Consider the following 19515-nt stretch of genomic DNA (forward strand, 5'->3'; position numbering starts at 1 on the left):
TAAGGAAATGAACTTCCAGACCTTGTCTTTGAAAATGTTTAGCTTGATAACCAGTCCTCTGGATCACTAGGTTTCTCTTCCCTCATCCCTCAGTTACAGGGTACGAACAAGGGGTCATTTGCATTTCCATGAGGGAAAATTCATTGAACGGGCTTTGCAGGACTAATGGGTTTCCTTTGGCTCTTTAAAATCTTCCCACCAGGCTGGCTGTCTGCTACTGTAGCTAGGAGGCCTTTCTCTCCACTGAGAACTAACTAGAAAAATAGTTCACATGTGTGTGTCTCATGAATGCATATTTGGTTTGAATCTATGTCATTTTATAATAATTGGTTTGCACTCTCGAAATTTAAAAAAAAAAAACAGTAGAGTAAAAATACATATACTTTCATGCTTAGTTCTCTGTGTGTGCTTTAACAGGAAATGCATTTCTTACACTTTTAAAATGAGCAATCACACGTATAATCAACTTGGTTAAAACTTCCTTCCTGGTAACTGCAACACTTCCTCTGCATCTGGATGTGAAGGGAGACCCAGAAAAGCGGAAGAGTTTAGAAGCACACTGGGTACGTTTGAATTTGTTTTGTTTTTAGAAATTAAACAAATGATCCTTCAACATCGTCGCCTCTGCTGCTTTATCAGGTATTGCTTCCTTCTATTTTTTGCCCTTTGTTGGGTCTGACACAGAATAGTGACACTTCCTTCTCGGCCAGAATATTTTTATATGGAACTGCTGTCGTTCTTCTGATGATGCTGCCACTGACTGTCCGTTTCAACGTCTAGTCCAACCCGTGTGTGTGGATATCCACAAGGTTCCGGCAATAGCTTTGCAGGTGCATCAGTCCTTTTTTGTTTTTGTTTGGGAGGAAGAGGGAGGGCCAGCCAGCCTTCAAGTTCTTACAAATGCATGATTCGCGATTAGCGTGCTAAACAGTGTTTTTAACGTCTCTCTCTCATAAAAGGAGAAAGCTTCACAGCCTCAACCATGAAGGAAAGCAGTGAGTATTTAGTCAGCCAGTTTTCTTCTGCATCTCATATCTTGTAAGTCTGTTTGATGTCATGAAGGGAGAAGTGATTGCTGTGTATTTGCATGTTGCCTAAATTTGGATCTATTTTATTTCAATTTAGTGCCAGTATTCGCAGCTTACAGTTCTCTTCTTTGTCATTCTGTAAAGTAGCAAAAGACCAAATAGTGAAGGGCTTAAGCTGCAAGAGACAGTTCTTTGGGACAGTTTGTTTCATGTATTTTGTAAGTGTAACTTCATAATATGTTGAGAGAGGGACTGTTGTCTTTAAAAGTAAATTTAAGTCAAGATTTGAACAGAAGTTTGTATCTAATGAAACTTGCCTTTCTTGCCTTTTAATCAAACTCTTCTTTTTGGTGTATATCAAATGCTTCACTGTTTCTTAAGGAAATAAATAATTACTTATATATTTCACTAACATTAGTCCTTTAAGAATAATATTATCTTAAACATTAATTTTTGTTTCACTAATTGATTTTTAGAATAAGAATCAAAATATTAAAGGGTACTACTAAATAGTAAAATCAAAATACCTTATTCATATTTCAATTTTAATATTTTAAGCATTTCGATTGTTATTTGAAGAGTTTCACACTGCAATAAGTAACATTTATACTTAAATACTTTGTGAAAGTAGGTCCTTATTAACTATTTGTGGAAATAGTGGGTAAATTATTGAGAATATATTGATGAATTCTAGTTATAGAGATGAAAATATTAGAGCAAAAAGAAGTTAAATAGTCAATAGGGGTCCCACAGCAGGTCCTTCTGTCTAGCCTGTAGGTTCTCCAGAAGCAGATGAGATGAAATGGTACAAAGGTAACACTATTTGAAAGTTCATATTTGGAGAGGACAGCCCTGGGGCCTCCCCTGAGATACTGCCCTAATGGAGCAATGACAGCCAAGATACTTACACACATGATTCACAGCTACAAATGTCTGCAAGTGTTCTTGAGAGGAGCTTGACCAATTCTGATCTTTTCGAGTTTTATCAATGAAATGACTACCTCTCCTCACTAGAAAGGAAAAAAATGAAGAGAAAAAAAAAATGGACAGGAAGTTGATGAGGGCTTAGATACCCGATCCAGACAGTTTGAAAAGGGATCATAAGGCAACTTGGATAAGGTGTCTGAGTCCCCCAGGAGACACGTGAGACAGAACACAGAGGAAATAAACCAAAGGCCTGCTTTCAAAGGGAGTTGTTTCAGCATCTCACATGGCACCTTGTAAACTAGGACTTGAGGCTCTAGTTGGATTATTTGACTCATCCATGCATTTCAATATGCTTAAAACAATTACCACTTAGAGCCATTACAGTTCATCAGACAGCATGCTAGACCAGTGCTTTACCTCTCTCTTTTTTTAAATTAAAATTTCAAACATAACAGAAGTAGAATAATCAGTGAGTCCCCATCTACCCATGGCCCACATTCATCAAGTTATTACCTTATTTAATGCTCCTGTCTACCCTCTGAAGTATTGCTAACCCCAGTTGATGGATAGGAAGCAGGCTCAGAGATTGTTTAAGCAGCTCCTCCCCCAGTTTCTAAGTGGTGGGGCCCGGATTCCTGGGCCCCTACTCCAAACCTCCTGCACACATCCCTGTCATTCGTCTACACCTTCTCCTTGCCAGCTCACGGGCCACCATAAAAGGCAAGCGCCTTCCCTCTGAAGAGTCTTCTGTTCCTCTCTCTGCTCCCAGGTCACATAGGGCATGGAGCTGGAGAACCATGAACAGCCTGTGGTGCTGAGAGAGGACACCTGCCGCAGGCGCCGGAGGATGAAGCCGCGCAGCACGGCGGCCAGCCTGTCCTCCATGGAGCTCATCCCCATTGAGTTCGTGCTGCCCACCAGCCAGCGCAACACCAAGACCCCCGAAACGGCGCTGCTGCACGTGGCCGGCCACGGCAACGTGGAGCAGATGAAGGCCCAGGTGTGGCTGCGCGTGCTGGAGACCAGCGTGGCCGCCGACTTCTACCACCGACTGGGCCCCGACCACTTCCTCCTGCTCTACCAGAAGAAGGGGCAGTGGTACGAGATCTACGACAAGCACCAGGTGGTGCAGACCCTGGACTGCCTGCACTACTGGAAGGTGCTGCACCGGAGCCCCGGGCAGATCCACCTGGTGCAGCGGCGCGCGCCCTCGGAGGAGACGCTGGCCTTCCAGCGCCAGCTCACCGCCCTCATTGGCTACGACGTCACAGATGTCAGCAATGTGCACGACGACGAGCTGGAGTTCACACGCCGCCGCCTGGTCACCCCGCGCATGGCCGAGGTGGCTGGCCGCGACCCCAAGCTCTACGCCATGCACCCCTGGGTGACGTCCAAGCCGCTCCCTGAGTACCTGCTGAAGAAGATCACCAACAACTGCATCTTCATCATCATTCACCGTAGCACCACCAGCCAGACCATCAAGGTCTCGGCTGATGACACCCCGGGCACCATCCTCCAGAGCTTCTTTACCAAAATGGCCAAGAAAAAGTCCCTGATGGATATCCCCGAGAGCCAGAATGAAGAGGACTTCGTGCTGCGTGTCTGCGGCCGTGATGAGTACCTAGTGGGCGAGACGCCCATCAAAAACTTCCAATGGGTGCGGCAGTGCCTTAAGAACGGTGAAGAGATTCACCTGGTGCTTGACACTCCGCCGGACCCAGCCCTGGACGAGGTGAGGAAGGAAGAGTGGCCGCTGGTGGATGACTGCACTGGAGTCACCGGCTACCATGAGCAGCTGACCATCCATGGGAAGGACCACGAGAGCGTGTTCACTGTGTCCCTGTGGGACTGTGACCGCAAGTTCAGGGTCAAGATCAGGGGCATCGATATCCCCGTCCTGCCCCGGAATGCAGATCTCACGGTTTTTGTGGAGGCGAACATCCAGTATGGGCAGCAAGTCCTTTGTCAAAGAAGAACCAGCCCCAAACCCTTCACGGAGGAGGTGCTCTGGAATGTGTGGCTTGAGTTCAGTATCAAGATCAAAGACTTACCCAAAGGGGCTCTGCTCAACCTCCAGATCTACTGTTGCAAAGCGCCGGTTCTGTCTGGTAAGGCGTCTGCAGAGACTCCCAGTCCCGAGTCCAGAGGCAAAGCTCAGCTTCTCTACTACGTGAACTTGCTGCTCATCGACCACCGATTCCTCCTGCGCCACGGTGAGTACGTGCTCCACATGTGGCAGTTATCTGGGAAGGGGGAAGACCAAGGGAGCTTCAATGCAGACAAGCTCACATCTGCCACCAACCCCGACAAGGAAAACTCAATGTCCATCTCCATTCTCCTGGACAATTACTGTCACCCCATTGCCTTGCCTAAGCATCAGCCTACCCCTGACCCGGAAGGGGACCGGGTACGAGCAGAAATGCCCAACCAACTTCGGAAGCAACTGGAGGCCATCATAGCCACTGATCCACTTAACCCTCTCACTGCAGAAGACAAAGAATTGCTTTGGCATTTCAGATATGAAAGCCTTAAGGATCCCAAAGCATACCCTAAGCTCTTTAGCTCAGTGAAATGGGGACAGCAAGAAATTGTGGCCAAAACATATCAATTGTTAGCCAGAAGGGAGGTCTGGGATCAAAGTGCTTTGGATGTTGGATTAACGATGCAACTCCTAGACTGCAACTTTTCGGATGAAAATGTAAGAGCCATTGCCGTTCAGAAACTGGAGAGCTTGGAAGATGATGACGTTCTGCATTACCTGCTCCAACTGGTCCAGGTAGGGGAGGCACTCATCTCAAGGAATTTATCTGCATGTGCAGACAGGCGCCATATTAAGCCATCTTCCAGTGCACATTGTCCAAAGAGTCAATTATCAGTCAAAGTAGATCTACTTTAGTAGTCAATGTTCCCTTTTACTTTTTTCTGTCTTTGAGGGCTTTCTGACCAGCATTTTGATGACATGAATAATTCCACATTTTTAGGAGAACTGGCCCAGTGGGAATGAGAGTTTACTCTGTTGATGATAGACTTGACTTATTGAATGCTCCGTTATGCCAAGGTTCCAAGTGATCTACGTATTTTTCATGTATTATCACACTTAACTCTCCCAACAATGTTGATAGCAGTCCAGTTAATATTTGCATTTTATATATAAGGAAACTGAGACACTGAGAGGTTAAGTAATGTGCCCAAGGTCACATATTTTGAAAGACAAATTCAAACCCAGAGGTCCGACAATAGGTCTGCTCTTTTCATTGCTTCCCAATATCTGCATGTATGCAGGATAGTATGTCCTAGAGAGAAAAGGTCATACCCTCTGATCATGTTTGTCACAATTCATAGAGTAACATCTCAATTCTGGATGGGACCTTGAAAGCCCCTCTCTTTAGACAGGTCTGGTACTCTGTTTCTACTCTTCTTCATATGCCTTTCCCTGTGTCCAGAGAGACTAAATCATTTGTCAAAGGTTTCCTTAGGAAGTTAAATAAAGGAGGACCGGTTCTCTTGCTCACTATAGACATTCTCATAGTATATTGTGCTGCTTGACAAGGAAGAGGGAAGACAGGAATTGGAAGAGAATTCTATTTTACAGAGCAGATGTGTTCATTCATTAATTCAACAACTCAGACCGAGTGCTTCCCCTTTTCTGGTTGCTGGATATAGAGCAGTGATCAAAACACAGCTGGACTCTGCCCTAGTGTAGCCTGTAGTTCATGGAGACAGACATCAAATGAGTGTACATACAGGCAGATACTGAATAACATATTGTGACAAACGCTTTGAGGAGAAGCTATAGAATGTTATGAGAAAATAGTCAGGGGTCCTGAGGACACTTAATTTAGATTGAAGAAGCCAAGGACAGTTCTGAGTAGGTGATGTTTGTCAGGCTAACTGTTGGACACCAAACTGTCTAATCATTATCTATATTTATAGGCAGTTTCTGGAGTTTTCTGATACAAATTTTGGATAGTCCAAACTTTGAATCTTCACCTTCCCATTACTCAGATACTTGAAATAAAGTTGGCCTTTGTCTTTATCTAATCAAATATAACCAAAGTTTTTCTCTGCCCATGAGTTCAGAGGCTAGCCTAAACATTAATGAGAATTTAATAAAAATTGAAGTATCCTCAGTCTTCTAGCTCGCCATAACAAAAAGAATATGAGGCAAATTTGCAAGGGATCTGTTTCAAGTCCCAAGTCCATCATTGGGACTTGAATTATTTTACATTGTCATTTTCACAAGTGAACTTTGTAGGCTCGGAAAATGAATAGTATTCTTCTTAGAAACGTGTAAATAAAAGAGGTCAGTGATATTAACATTGAGTTTGTGGTCCTAAATTTGAAGAAGAGTAGTCATTTGCAGATGTGGCCAAATGACTCATTCATTCCTGATTAAAATGGTCTCCTGGTTGAGACCTGCATCATCTTTACAGAAGTGAAACACGAAGAAGGTCAAAAAGACTCACGTTTGGGTTAAAAACTTAGTAACATTTCTGAAGTGACTACTGGTGGCTAAATAACCACATTCTCAGAATTAAGATCTTAACTACAGTTACAGTGGCACCAATTTGAGCGTATGTCATCTTTGAAAGCATGGGGATAATTGAAATATTATCAAGTCAGTATTGATCATTTCCAAACTGGAAAACCAAAGTAAGGATTAGAAATCATACCCAAAAGTTCCCAGACCCTAAAACATAAAGTGAATGGAAATTTCTCCTGTTTCTTAGGGAAAAGGATAGACCATGTCTATTTATAAAGGAAATACTCCTGAGATATTTAATTTTAAACTTCTCTTTATACTTATATATCCCATCTATCCTGTAACTTTATATATGCACCTCTAATAATCAAACAGTATTTGTTAGTCTTACTGCATTTTTTTTTCATTTATTTTTATTAGTTGGAAGCTAATTACTTTACAATATTGTAGTGGTTTTTGTCATATATTGACATGAATCAGCCATGGATTTACATGTATTCCCCATCCCGATCCCCCCTCCCACCTCCCTCTCTACCCGATCCCTCTGGGTCTTCCCAGTGCACCAGGCCCAAGCACTTGTCTCATGCACCCAACCTGGGCTGGTGATCTGTTTCACCATAGATAATATACATGTTTCGATAATTATGATCCATTGCAGACATGCAGAAAAGTACAGAAAATGATGTAATAAATATCCATGCACCCATTAGAATTTAATTATTTTTCAGGTTTTTTTTTTTTTTTGCCAAGTAGCATGTAGGAGCTTAGTTCCCCCACTAAGGATGAACCCATGACCTCTGAATTGGAAGCACAGAGTCTTAACCACTAGACCATCAGGGAAGCCCCTACATATTTATTTTTAATTGCCCAGGTTGCCCTGGGGAAGCAGATGAGGTAGGGGGTAGGGGCAGAGTTTGGGGCAATCACCCACCTGGGCCCTATTTTGTTTTTTTTTTTACTTTTAATTTGTTGTTTTCTTTTTTCAGCCATAGGGCTGCCACCTATGTAAATATCTCTGTATTAGCCAAGTGATATGAAAACTACTAAACACTGCTAAACTTGAGGAAGCAGATAAAATGAGAGATTTTCAGGCAAAAAACCTGTATACTCTGAATTATAGAAGGGAGTAATGATTACTCTGTTGCTTTAAGAACCTGGGAGGCCATTCAGTGACTTGCTAGTGAGATGCCAAGCATATATCTTGAGCAGAAGAGGAGCTACACAATTTTTAGGATCTTCATATCTAACAGATATTTTTCTCCCCAAGTGTACAGTATCCCCACTGTCTATTTTCTTCCCAACAGCCTATCTTTCCTTACACTTATATAGTTTTGTCTCCATCTTTCTCTTCTATCCTTCCAGTAAAAATCAGGCAAGCCCTTTATGGGAACAAAAGCCCTCACCTCTTCATTTTTAAAGTTATCAAGAGCACATTATTGTGAGTCAAGAGTTCTGGCTTCTAATCCTGGTCCTTAAGCAAGTGGTTCACTCTGGCCCAAAATGTCCTTGAAGAGAAAGGGCTGAACTTAAGTGACTGGTCAGATTCTCATCCTCCTATCCACACAAACCCACTAAGACAGAGACCAATTTTTCTCCATTTCCTGTTTCCTGATTAACCAATGGAGAATGCAGTCCCACAAATGCCAATGTGTTCTTTCCTTAGGCTGTGAAATTTGAACCATACCATGACAGTGCCCTTGCCAGATTTCTGCTGAAGCGTGGTTTAAGAGTAAGTACTTCCATTTTGATAAGAGCATGGCATAAAAGGTTATCGAGAATTGACTGATAGATCTGGAGCATTAGTCATAATAATTTTAACCTTCTTGTTTCCACCCTCAGAACAAAAGAATTGGTCACTTCTTGTTTTGGTTCTTGAGAAGTGAGATTGCCCAGTCAAGACACTATCAGCAGAGGTTTGCAGTGATCCTGGAGGCCTACCTGAGGGGCTGTGGCACGGCCATGCTACGGGACTTCACTCAACAAGTCCAAGTAATTGACATGTTACAAAAAGTCACCATTGATATTAAATCACTCTCTGCCGAAAAGTATGACGTCAGCTCCCAAGGTACGGGTGGCTCAATTTTCTTGGTGCTCTTTCCAAATGCCTTTCTCTCCATATACCATCCCTGGATCCTTCTTCCTTCTGGAAGGCAAGTCACACCTTCCTCACAGTAGCCAAGAGTACATTTTTTAATTTTCCATCTTTCTTCAGTAAGCAACTTTCAAGTTCTCCCTTTACAAGTTAATAAGTTTTGAAATTACATTTACATTCTAATGATGAATGTCTGATAATAGATGTTAAACTCTTTGAAAAATTAAAACTGCATTATGTAGATGTAAGATGTATTTTTAAAGAGCAACTGTGCATGTACACACAAAGATTAATTATTTCCAAATAGTTACCCTTTCTGCCCCATCTTTCAAAACATGCGTATAATTTTCAAATCTTCACTCTTTCAAAGTAATGAATTATTGAGAATTTTTTCAATTTTTTAATATATATGTATATATATACATCATACATTGCAAGATGTATATTTATTTATATATGTACTTCTTATAAAATATATATATCACCCCCTTTGTGTTCCAGTGTTGTCTTATCTCTAAGAAATTCTAAATGACTCACTCTTTATCTATATTCCCATTGGTTTTAGTTGATACTATGTTAAATTAAAGCTATTAACACATTTTTCTGGTCTATTGAGCTGTATGAGCCTTGAGCTAGGAATTATCTCTTATGCTTGTATACCTAGATTCAGCATTATAGCTCGTAATGGACCCTCACTAACATACTCAACCAATTTTAAGCTTTTGAATATTTTGATTTTCCATTTTTCCCTTTGATTCTTTTTCAATATACCTATAATGCTGTCTCCTAAAAATAATGGTGATAATAATCGTACCTTTTTTGTAAGAGAGAAAGGGGAAAATTTGTACCAACCTCCAGTCTGTTACCCAGGCAGTAATTTTCCATTTATATATTTGCCTTTAGAATTTTGAGGCTGTCATGTTATTTCCATACAACCTAACTTCCTCTTTTGAAAGGAATTTACCAAACCCTAACCAAATTCCATTTATTATGGTCTTCAGATATGTTTCCTAAATCAGATGGCAGTTTAAAGTTTCACATGTTGGAAAGAAAACTACAGTAATTCCCTAGCATTATTCATAAAGCATCCTTCTGTACCTGTCTGGGTATGCATATTTACATATTCAGATATTTCTGTCGCCTGTTGTAATGTGTGTGCATAGTTTGTTGCTCTCAGTAAGCCTGTCACCGTGAAAGGTTAGTTCCTCAAGGACAGAGACCTACTCCCTTTTCTCCTATTCTTCACCTTACCAAATGTATAGAATGTTGTGAATATGTGTGACTTCAGGAAATGTTATAGGTGACATTGGTAATTTCTTAAACTCATATAACTCTTGTGTGCTTTTGACAATTACAGTTATTTTCCAACTAAAGCAAAAGCTTGAAATCCTGCAGAATTTGAATCTCCCCCAAAGCTTTAGAGTTCCATATGACCCTGGACTGAAGGCAGGCGCACTGGTGGTAGGTATCGTCTTGATGTTTCCCTGTGGTCTTCATGTCTTGACAATGTCTCTGCCTGCTTCACCAGGCCTTAGTGGAGAAAAGCTGACATTTACAGAGAGACAGGGAAGCTGGAAAGTCCCTGGATGGGCTTCTGTCAAGCCGTTCCTCAACTGCTGTGTACTAAAAACCTCAGCACTGGGCAATCTCCCATCCATTTTAAGTCAGCTTTGTTGAGGAACCATTTATATACAATAAAATGTATCTGTTGCAAGTTTAACAGTTCAGTGAGCTTTGCCAAATGTACACAACCACAGAACCATCACCACCACTTCCAATTATTTGGCCACCTGATGTGAAGGGCTGAGTCATTAGAAGAGACCCTCATGCTGGGAAAGATTGAAGGCAGGAGGAGAAGGGGACGACAGAGGACGAGATGATTGGATGGCATCACCGACTCAATGGACATGAGTTTGAGCAAGCTCTGGACATTGGTGAAGGACAGTGAAGCTTGGAATGCTGCAGTCCATGGGGTCGCAAAGAGTCAGACATGACTAAGCGACTGAACCGAACTGAACCATCACAAAATCAAGACAGAATATTTTAATAGAAATTTGTAGAAAAAATTCTTTCATACCGCTCTGTGATTAGTCCTTTCCTCCTTCCGTACTCCATCCTGGATAACAGATCTCTTTTCCATCATGAAATTTTGCCCCTTCTAGAATGTCACAGAGTGGAATCATACAATATGTAGTTTTTGTTATAATCAATCTTTTTAATTTTAGCCATTCAAATGGGTATGAAGTAGTACTTCAATGTTATTTTTATTTTCATTTCCCTAATGATGTTGAGCATCTTATGTGTTTGTTCTCCATTTTTTTTTTTTTTTGAGAAGCTTCTTTTCATATCTTCCATTCATTTTTAATTTGGGCTACCTTTTTACTCTTATTTACGAGTTACTTATATATTCTGGATACAAATCCTTTATCAGGTATATAGCTTACAAATATTTTCTCCCAGTCTATGGATTACTTTTTCATTTTCTTATTAATGTATTTCAAAGAGCAGAAGATTTTAATTCTGATTAAGTTCAACTTATCATTTTTTCTTTTATGGTTCACACATTTTGTATCCTAAGAAATATTTGCTTCATCCAGTGATTTTCACCCAGGGTTGAACCCCCACCTCCTCCACCAAGGGATGTTTGGTAATGTCTGGAGACATTTTCGATTGTTCCAATTGGGACAATGCTACCAGCATCCAGTGGGCAGAGACCAGAGATGCTGCTAAATATCCTACAATACACAGGACAGCCTCCCCCCACCCCCACAAACAAAAAATTATCCAGTCCAAAATGTTAGTAGTGCCAAAGTGGAGAAACACCTCCTAATTCAATGTGACAAATTTTTTTCCTAAAGTTTTAATTCTCATATTTAAGTCTTTAATCCATGTTTAATTTTATATACAATCAGCAGTAATCTGGCTCTTTAGCAAAAGCACACACTACCTACTCTCCTTTTGAAGTTAGAAATTGGTGCATGCTCAGTCACTTCAGTCCTATCTGACTCTTTGCCAGGCTCCTCTGCCCATGGGTTTTTTCTGGCAAGAATAGGGGAGTGGGTTTCTGTGCCCTCCTCCAAGGGAGCTTCCCCACCCAGGGATCAAATCTGCATCTCTTGTATTGCAGGTGGATTCTTTACTGCTGAGCCACTGGGGAAGCCCTAGAACTTGGTAGGAATAATGATATAGTAATACAGCTTCATATCATTTGCCTTTTTTTTTTAAGATCACACTTTTTATTATTATTTTTTTTAAGATCACATTTTTGATCCATAATGAATTCACTCTTGGCTATAACTCCTAAGATTTTCTATTTGGGAAGAGTGGCTGCTAAATCACCTTTCTCCCACCTTGAATTCATTTTGATGTTATGCAGGTTTTTTGGAGGGGAAAGGCATTGTATAATATCTGAGTGCAAGGGTTTCATTTATTGCTGTTAAATTTCATCTTCTGAGATTTGGCCTAGAATTAGATTGCATCTAATTTTGCAACAACCACGTTTAGACACTATGGTAGCAACAGAACTCTTTTTTCAAATTAATTCTTAGAATGAGGCCAAATATATAAACAAATAACAGCAAAATTGCTCTGTGTTAGAGGGGACATAAAAGTAGAAGAATCCTTTGAGTAGAATATCAGAAGATGGGATATGCCATGCCTCTTAGGCACTCCACAGATGCTTGGGTTTCCTTGGAACACACTTTGAGAGCCACTGGTTTAAGTGTTGTGAATTGGTTTCACTAGCATTTTGCATTTGGTGAAAATGCCATGTGCATTATACCCAAATCACTGAAATCCTTCTCCAACTGAAAACTTTTTCCTAGGTGTTTATGGTGATGCTTTGCAGGAAGAGGTATGTCTCCACAATGTGTTTTCAATTGTGTGTAGGAAACATGTGGCTGTTTTCTTACAGATTGAAAAATGTAAAGTGATGGCCTCTAAGAAAAAACCCCTGTGGCTTGAGTTTAAATGTGCCGACCCTACAGCTCTATCAAATGAAACAATTGGAATTATCTTTAAACACGGCGATGATCTACGCCAAGACATGCTTATTTTACAGGTATACTGCTGTTAAGGATTTTTTTTTTTTCAGTTGTTCAAAAAAAGAAGTCTATACTAGTTGTAAAAAAAATACCTTCTACTGACCCTGTTCCATTCTCCTATTTTGTATAATGAACAGTGATCAAAAATAACATATGAGTTTTCACTGGGGGAGTATGGCCACAGACCATTAGATATGAATCTAGTGAGCCTCATGGTTCTGTCCACTCCTGAAGAGATGCATATCCAGCATTCCCAAATAACCTGAAACACATCCCTCACCTAACTTCTTTTCTATACACCCCATTCCTAGTGTGGTAACATGGAATAGAGATACATTGACCCCCAAGCATCCACTTTATTCACATTCATTGACATTCATTGATTCATTCACATTCATTCATTACACATTCAATGGACACGAATTTGAGCAAGCTCCAGGAGACAGTGAAGAACAGAAAGACTAGCTGCAGTCCATGGGGTCACAAAGAGTTGGACATGATTTAGCGACTGAACAACGAACAACATACACTCACAGATGTTCTCTTTACATACGTCACCTTTGGTATATATCCACATACACAAATTCAAGTAAATGATCTGATAGGATGGCGGGAGAAGATGAATAGGGAGATGATTGGAGAATTCATGCAGTTTACATAATAAGAGTGAACAGATTTTTAGAACAGAAGGTGGATGATGAAGGTATCAATGTCGATCATTTTCATACTTTTAAACATAAATTTTAGCTTTGCAGATTTGTAAAGTAATATTTGCTGAACCCTAGTTGTTCAATACTGTAGAAGTAACATAATTTCTAATATGTCATGTGGTTTATTTAAAATAGGCAAGCCATGGAATCAAAAATATGGTACAAATGAACTTATTTACAAAACAGAAATAGACTCACAGATATAGAAAGCAAAACTATGGTTACCAAAGGGGAAAGTGTGATGGGATAAGGTAGGAGTTTGGAATTAACAGATACACACTGCTATATATAAAATAGATAAACAAGGACCTACTCTATAGCACAGGGAACTCTACTCAGTATCTGCAATAACCTATAGTGGAAAAGAATCTGAAAAAGAATGGGAATAATATTCATACCCACACTAGAGGGTTAATGCAAAGGATCAACATAAAACAGCCTCAGTGAATGTCAGTTATCATTATTGTCATTGTTACTGCTGCCCTGGCTGGAGCCCAAGAGGGCCTTATGGATAAAAATGTGTAAAGATGTTAGAACGGAACTTATATTTATTATGGCAAAATATACATAACTAGGAATAATAGATGAATCATGGCTAAAACCTACCCCCAAAGAAATCCAACTTTCCTCTTCTCCAAAGTACCACTCAGGAGCCAAAACTGAGGCTCCCAAGGAAGGGAAACATTAGAGTACCAGGTTGACAAATAAAAGTACATTCACTACTTATATATTTTACATTCACTTCACTATTTTGTGTTACCAAAAAAGATTGTTGTCATTTTTAATGGAGAAGAGAAATATATATTTGTAAGAGAAACGGTTTTGTGTTTTGATGCCCAGATTCTACGAATCATGGAGTCCATTTGGGAGACTGAATCTTTGGATCTGTGCCTCCTGCCATATGGTTGCATTTCAACTGGTGACAAAATAGGTATGTGGGGACCTCGGGAGATGAATATACTGCTCAGCTCATTTGAAAGGCCATCATCCCATGGGACATCCCTGCTGGTCCAGTGGTTAAGACTCCCATTTCAGGGGGCACGAGTTCAATCTCTGACTGGGGAACTAAGATTCTGCAGACCACATGGTCCCGCCCAAATTTTTTTAAGACCGTGTAGGCCTTTAATAAATGAAAAATTACAATCATAATCCACATAAAAGGAAGATGTTCCAAGGCTAGTGAATGTTACTCTCAGTTTAATATGCACATGTTGAAAATACATGAATGCATGATTTAATTCCTTGTAACTACATATGGAAATGATTTTAACAAGAACTTGTTCCCTCCTCTAAACTTTCACTCTTTTCATTGCACAGTAAACTTCTCTCTCACAAAAAAACATTCAAAAGTAAATGGAAAGATCTACCACTTGTTTTATGAGCCTGACTTCACATTATCAAAGCTATTATGTACTCTCCTCTTAGGTGCTTTTGTAGACATTTCACATTTTAATTTCAATTAAACAAAGTTTTATTCCAGTTTCCAATTTGAGAAGTATAGAACAGCCTTCCCATTTGACTCTGGAATTTAAAAAAGAAAAAGGAACAGGTTGCCAAGTGAAGAAAGATGTGCTTGGCATATTAATGGTTTTGCTTATCAAAAACCAGCCCTTTCCTCTTTTCATTCATGGATACTGAAAGCAGGTCCCACACAACTTCCCTATCCGCCTCCTTTTCTTTCTCTTCCTCATAAGGAAACCACCAGCACGAACCTGGAAAATAACCTTCTGGTTAAGAAAGCTCTCTGCCCGCCTCTGAACAAAGACACAGCCTTTCTTCCTCTGGGTCAGGTGCTTGGCTCCAGTTCACATCAGATCTGTTCATCTTCCCACAGGAATGATTGAGATTGTAAAAGATGCCACAACGATCGCCAAAATTCAGCAAAGCACAGTGGGCAACACGGGAGCCTTTAAAGATGAAGTGCTGAGTCACTGGCTCAAAGAAAAATGCCCTATTGAAGAAAAGGTAAGCTCCTGCTTCTCTCCACTCCCAAGGCTCCTGAGAAATTGTGAGATACAGCAGTCTGATGACATGTTTTCAAAGGGTCTGCATTGCCATGCCTCCTAACACACTGTGGAACACTTTCTTCCTGAGCTCATGCGGGTTTAAATGCTGGTGACATAGTAGATCTGTGCAAAACAGAGGCGCTCATTCAGATCTCACTAAGCATTTGCTTCTCTTTTGATTATCAGACCTGCTTTGCATAAAATTTGGTTCTGGGACGTAATTTGTTAGCACTTTTTCGGACCATCTATTTTTTGTCGTTAAGCAGAAAAATTTAGTTACCGCAGACAAACTCCTTCTGATCTGGAAACACTCCAGATCATAAAAAGTAATTTGCAATTTACCCCTGCACCCTAATCTAAATGGTAAATTAAGGATGTTGAAAATGCTACTTCCATTCCTCGGAAATACATGTGCAAGTCCTTCACAAGCTGTGTGGTTAGGCTGCTTGGCTGCTGGTTAAAATTCTGCTATACAGGATTAGCACTTCTCGTTTGCATGGGTAGCAGTTTTTTGGGGGAGGGAATATAATTAGTAGCATTTATTAGTCTGCTATACGTGTGGATTTGTGAACCCATGCATACTTTAAGTGGTCACAAGCAAACATATGTTCACCAACAAAGGAGGAATCATTATGGGGTCTGGATTGTTGTTGGCAAGCGATGCGTGGAGAGGCAGTGAACCCTTTGATTACATTACTGTTGTCCTTTTACTATCGTTTCCTTCTCATGCTGTGAGTCACTGTATCTTCACCTAGAATGTAAGGAGAGCAATGGAGAAAGTTGGCACCTCAAAGACAAAACTTTAATGAAACCAGGTACCACTGACTTGCTCCCTGAAAATGCCATAATAGCATCTTTTGGGGAGTCCTTTGTAATAGATTCATGCCGCTCTTTGTAGTTAGAACACAACTAATATTCAGATGCATTTTAATTAGTTTCAGGCAGCGGTGGAGAGATTTGTTTATTCCTGTGCTGGCTACTGTGTGGCAACCTTTGTTCTTGGGATAGGCGACAGACACAATGACAATATTATGATCTCAGAGACAGGTGAGTTTTATTTTAGAGTAATGTTTTCTGATTATGGTAAAATATGCCTAACATAAAATTTGCCATTTTAACCAGTTTTAAGCGTCTGTTTTGGTGGCATTCACTGCACTCACATTGCTGTACAACCATCACCACCTTCCATCTCCAAAACTTTTTCATCTTACCTAATGGGAACTCATTGAATACTAACTACGCAGCCTGACCCTACCCACCTCCCCTCCCCCACCCAGCACAGAGTCACTTTTAAATGGAAGTCAAGGTTGGAGCACAGATCTAGAAGTCATTATTGTATAGAGACACAGAGGCTGTGATCACCCTAGGGGGGACCCAGGAGTGAGTAATGGAAAAAGATGCAGGAAAGGGGACTTCAGAAGGACAAGCTGGACAGTAGCTGGAAAGCTAGGAAGGTGGCTGTGATCAGCAACGTCAGATGGTACAGAGAAGCAACGAAAAAGTCACCAGTAAGGGAATTTGCTGGGGGTCCGGTGGTTGGACTCCATTCTTCCAATGCAGAGAGCACAGGTTTGATCCCAAGTAGGGGAACTAAGATCCCACATGCTGCTCAACCAAATAAATAAGATGTTTTTAAAGTCACCAGTGCCCTTAAATCTAAAATGCTGCGCCTTCCTAACTTACCCATCCTTTCTGGTTCACTGTCTAACAGTGGTCAGTATTGGCAGCATGCCATGACATTTTTCTCTAAGAAATTTGATTCTTTACCATCTGAGCCACCAGGGAAGCCCCAATGTAAGAGTGAAGCCTGGGGAAAAAGAAAAAAACAAAACAAAACACCATATTGGGGTAAATTGCTGATTACCTTCGGGAATCAAGAGATAATGCACTTATGGACCGTTCAGATGACAGAGGGCTGAATAAATGAAAAGAGATGAAGGGAGGTGTGATGGTGACAGGGACAGTGGTAGAAACTGACCCAAAGGAAATTCAAATGTTTTATTTGTAAGAGTGAGACATCTCTGTCCCTCCTGAGTTCCATAAAGGGTGTAAGAGAGTCTTAGGCATAATGGTGACATATATACACCAGAGAGTTTGGATTTATATTTGTAAGAATAGTTCTGAGACAAGAGTTTTTGTAATGGCATTTGGCTGTCATTTAAAGAGCATCAGAAGGATATCAAAACTATGCATGTTTCGAAGAGTGCTTTGTGGCTACTTACGGCACGCACCTGCTAAGACAAAATATATCACAAGCAGAGAGTAAAAATAGCTCTCACACTCAAGATAGCTCATTTTCAGTCAACTGCAAAATATGTCAAGAAATGAACAGACCAGGGTGTTGTTTGCAAGTGCCGTTGCCGGTATAATGACGTCAGACATTTTTTTTTTTTCTTAAGGAAATCTATTTCATATTGACTTTGGGCACATTCTTGGAAATTATAAAAGTTTCCTGGGCATTAATAAAGAGAGAGTGCCATTCGTGCTAACTCCAGACTTCCTGTTTGTGATGGGGACTTCTGGAAAGAAGACAAGTCTACACTTCCAGAAATTTCAGGTAATTGCTTCCCTCTTGACCGCCTTCTGGGAACACCAACCAGATGGTACCGCAGTCTCACCTCTCACTTCGCTCTGCGTCTCCTCTTGCCTCTGCCCACCCGCTGCTCGCATGACTCCCCCCGCCCCCCACACCCCACCTCCTCCCAGTCTCGTCTGTTCCTGCCCCAAGTGGAAAATGCTGCTTCCCACTCATCCCCTCCTAAAACCAAACAGCAAGTAGGGGTATTCCATCATCAATGGGACTGGTTAATATAGTCCCATTGATATATAGCAGGATGATGTGGCCCTGAAGAGAGGGCTTTTAGGAAGAACTCCTGGCAGGCAGGTTTAGCCTTTGAATATTTACCTAATCAAGATGCTGCCTAGAAGATCCAGATTTTACATGTCTTTTTAGGACTCACCAATGATGGTGAGCTTCTCTTGATTTTTGCTCCAGGTGTGTATTTATCAGTTACTATTAATAACACAAGGAATTCTTGCTTGTCTCTTTCTGTAAAGGAAGGTCCCTTCTCTCATTGGAAACCTTGTCAGCTCTATTACAGGTTGTCCCAAGAGCTTCAGGTTGTCCCGCTCACCTGTCCACCTGCTCCTCCGTGGGTCTCCCATCTCTCTAAGGGTGTCCGCATTTGACTCTCTTTTATTCCTTCCTGGTCTACATCCACTTTTGACTATCAAATAGTATTTCAAATACCCAAGGAGTAAAATGTTTGCTCCTTCAAATTTAATAACTGTGAATGAACTCAGAAAAGTTGTCATGACTATTGCAATACACCTTTTTTAAAGCCATCAAAACACAAACCAGACCAGCAGAGGCAATGAGTGATTACTTTATATGCATGTTGGTCTCAAGCTCCCTTTAAATAGCCTCCCCCTTAACACCTTTGAAACATGGTTTGATTGGCATCCAGCATTTCAGAACTCACGCTCTTTTCTGAGTGTCATCTTGAGGCTCATATTAACCTTGGGAGATGCCATGGGCCTTGACATTCAGGGGAACAGGAACTGGAATGTATTGTTTTGAAACCTGTCTGTGCTTGTTTGTTCTCCTGGCTGATTTTCGATGTGGTGGTTACCGGACTTCCCCTTCCAACAGCACCAGGGGTGTTGTCAGAGAAACTGCGATCTCTGTGGCCAGATGGTCTTAGGACTTATAGTGTTTTTCTGTGTAAACTCAACTGGGCTGCAGCCTATTTCCAGGGATTTGACACATTTCAGTCCTGTTTTTCTTTAAGGTTAAAAAGATCACATATTGTGACAGCTTTCTGGAAGAGAAAAATGGTTACACATACACACACACAACCTGGAAGAGTTTTACCATTTAAAGGGGGAGCAGGGAAATACTCATTAGGGCTTCCCAGGTGGCTCAGTGGTAAAGAACTCACCTGCAATGCAGGAGCTGCTGGTTTGATCCCTGGGTTGGGAGGATCCCCTAGAGAAGGAAATGGCAACCCATTCTAGCTTTCTTGCCTGGAGAATTCCATGCACAGAGGAACCTGGCAGGCTAGAGTCCGTGGGGTAGCAAAAGAGTCGGACATGACTTAGAAACTAAACAACAGCAGCAAATAATAAATAGTCATTTCTCGTCTCCTGGAGATGAGGTTCATCCGCTTTGAACAAACACAGCAGCAATGGTGCCATTTAAACACCTAGACAGAAACGAGGGTCTT

The 19515-nt window shown here is 41.0% G+C and overlaps 1 protein-coding gene across 7 annotated transcripts in view; it reads left to right on the top strand.

Moving 5' to 3' along the window:
• Positions 1–463: 463 nt before the first annotated feature.
• Positions 464–19515, top strand: part of PIK3CG (phosphatidylinositol-4,5-bisphosphate 3-kinase catalytic subunit gamma) — a 35717-nt gene continuing 16665 nt past the window's right edge. The window contains exons 1-11 of one of the 7 annotated variants that reach the window (XM_043872844.1): positions 520–830; positions 960–1038; positions 2725–4731; positions 8102–8167; positions 8278–8503; positions 9888–9991; positions 12444–12590; positions 14124–14214; positions 15118–15248; positions 16225–16336; positions 17689–17846. In XM_043872844.1, the coding sequence (XP_043728779.1) occupies positions 2737–4731; positions 8102–8167; positions 8278–8503; positions 9888–9991; positions 12444–12590; positions 14124–14214; positions 15118–15248; positions 16225–16336; positions 17689–17846 (3030 nt within the window). In that variant the 5' untranslated portion in view covers positions 520–830; positions 960–1038; positions 2725–2736. The other 6 variants (XM_043872843.1, XM_043872840.1, XM_043872839.1 and 3 more) reach the window with 6 other exon arrangements.

Source organism: Cervus elaphus, chromosome 18 (genome assembly GCF_910594005.1).
Source record: "Cervus elaphus chromosome 18, mCerEla1.1, whole genome shotgun sequence".
NCBI classification, from domain to species: domain Eukaryota; kingdom Metazoa; phylum Chordata; class Mammalia; order Artiodactyla; family Cervidae; genus Cervus; species Cervus elaphus.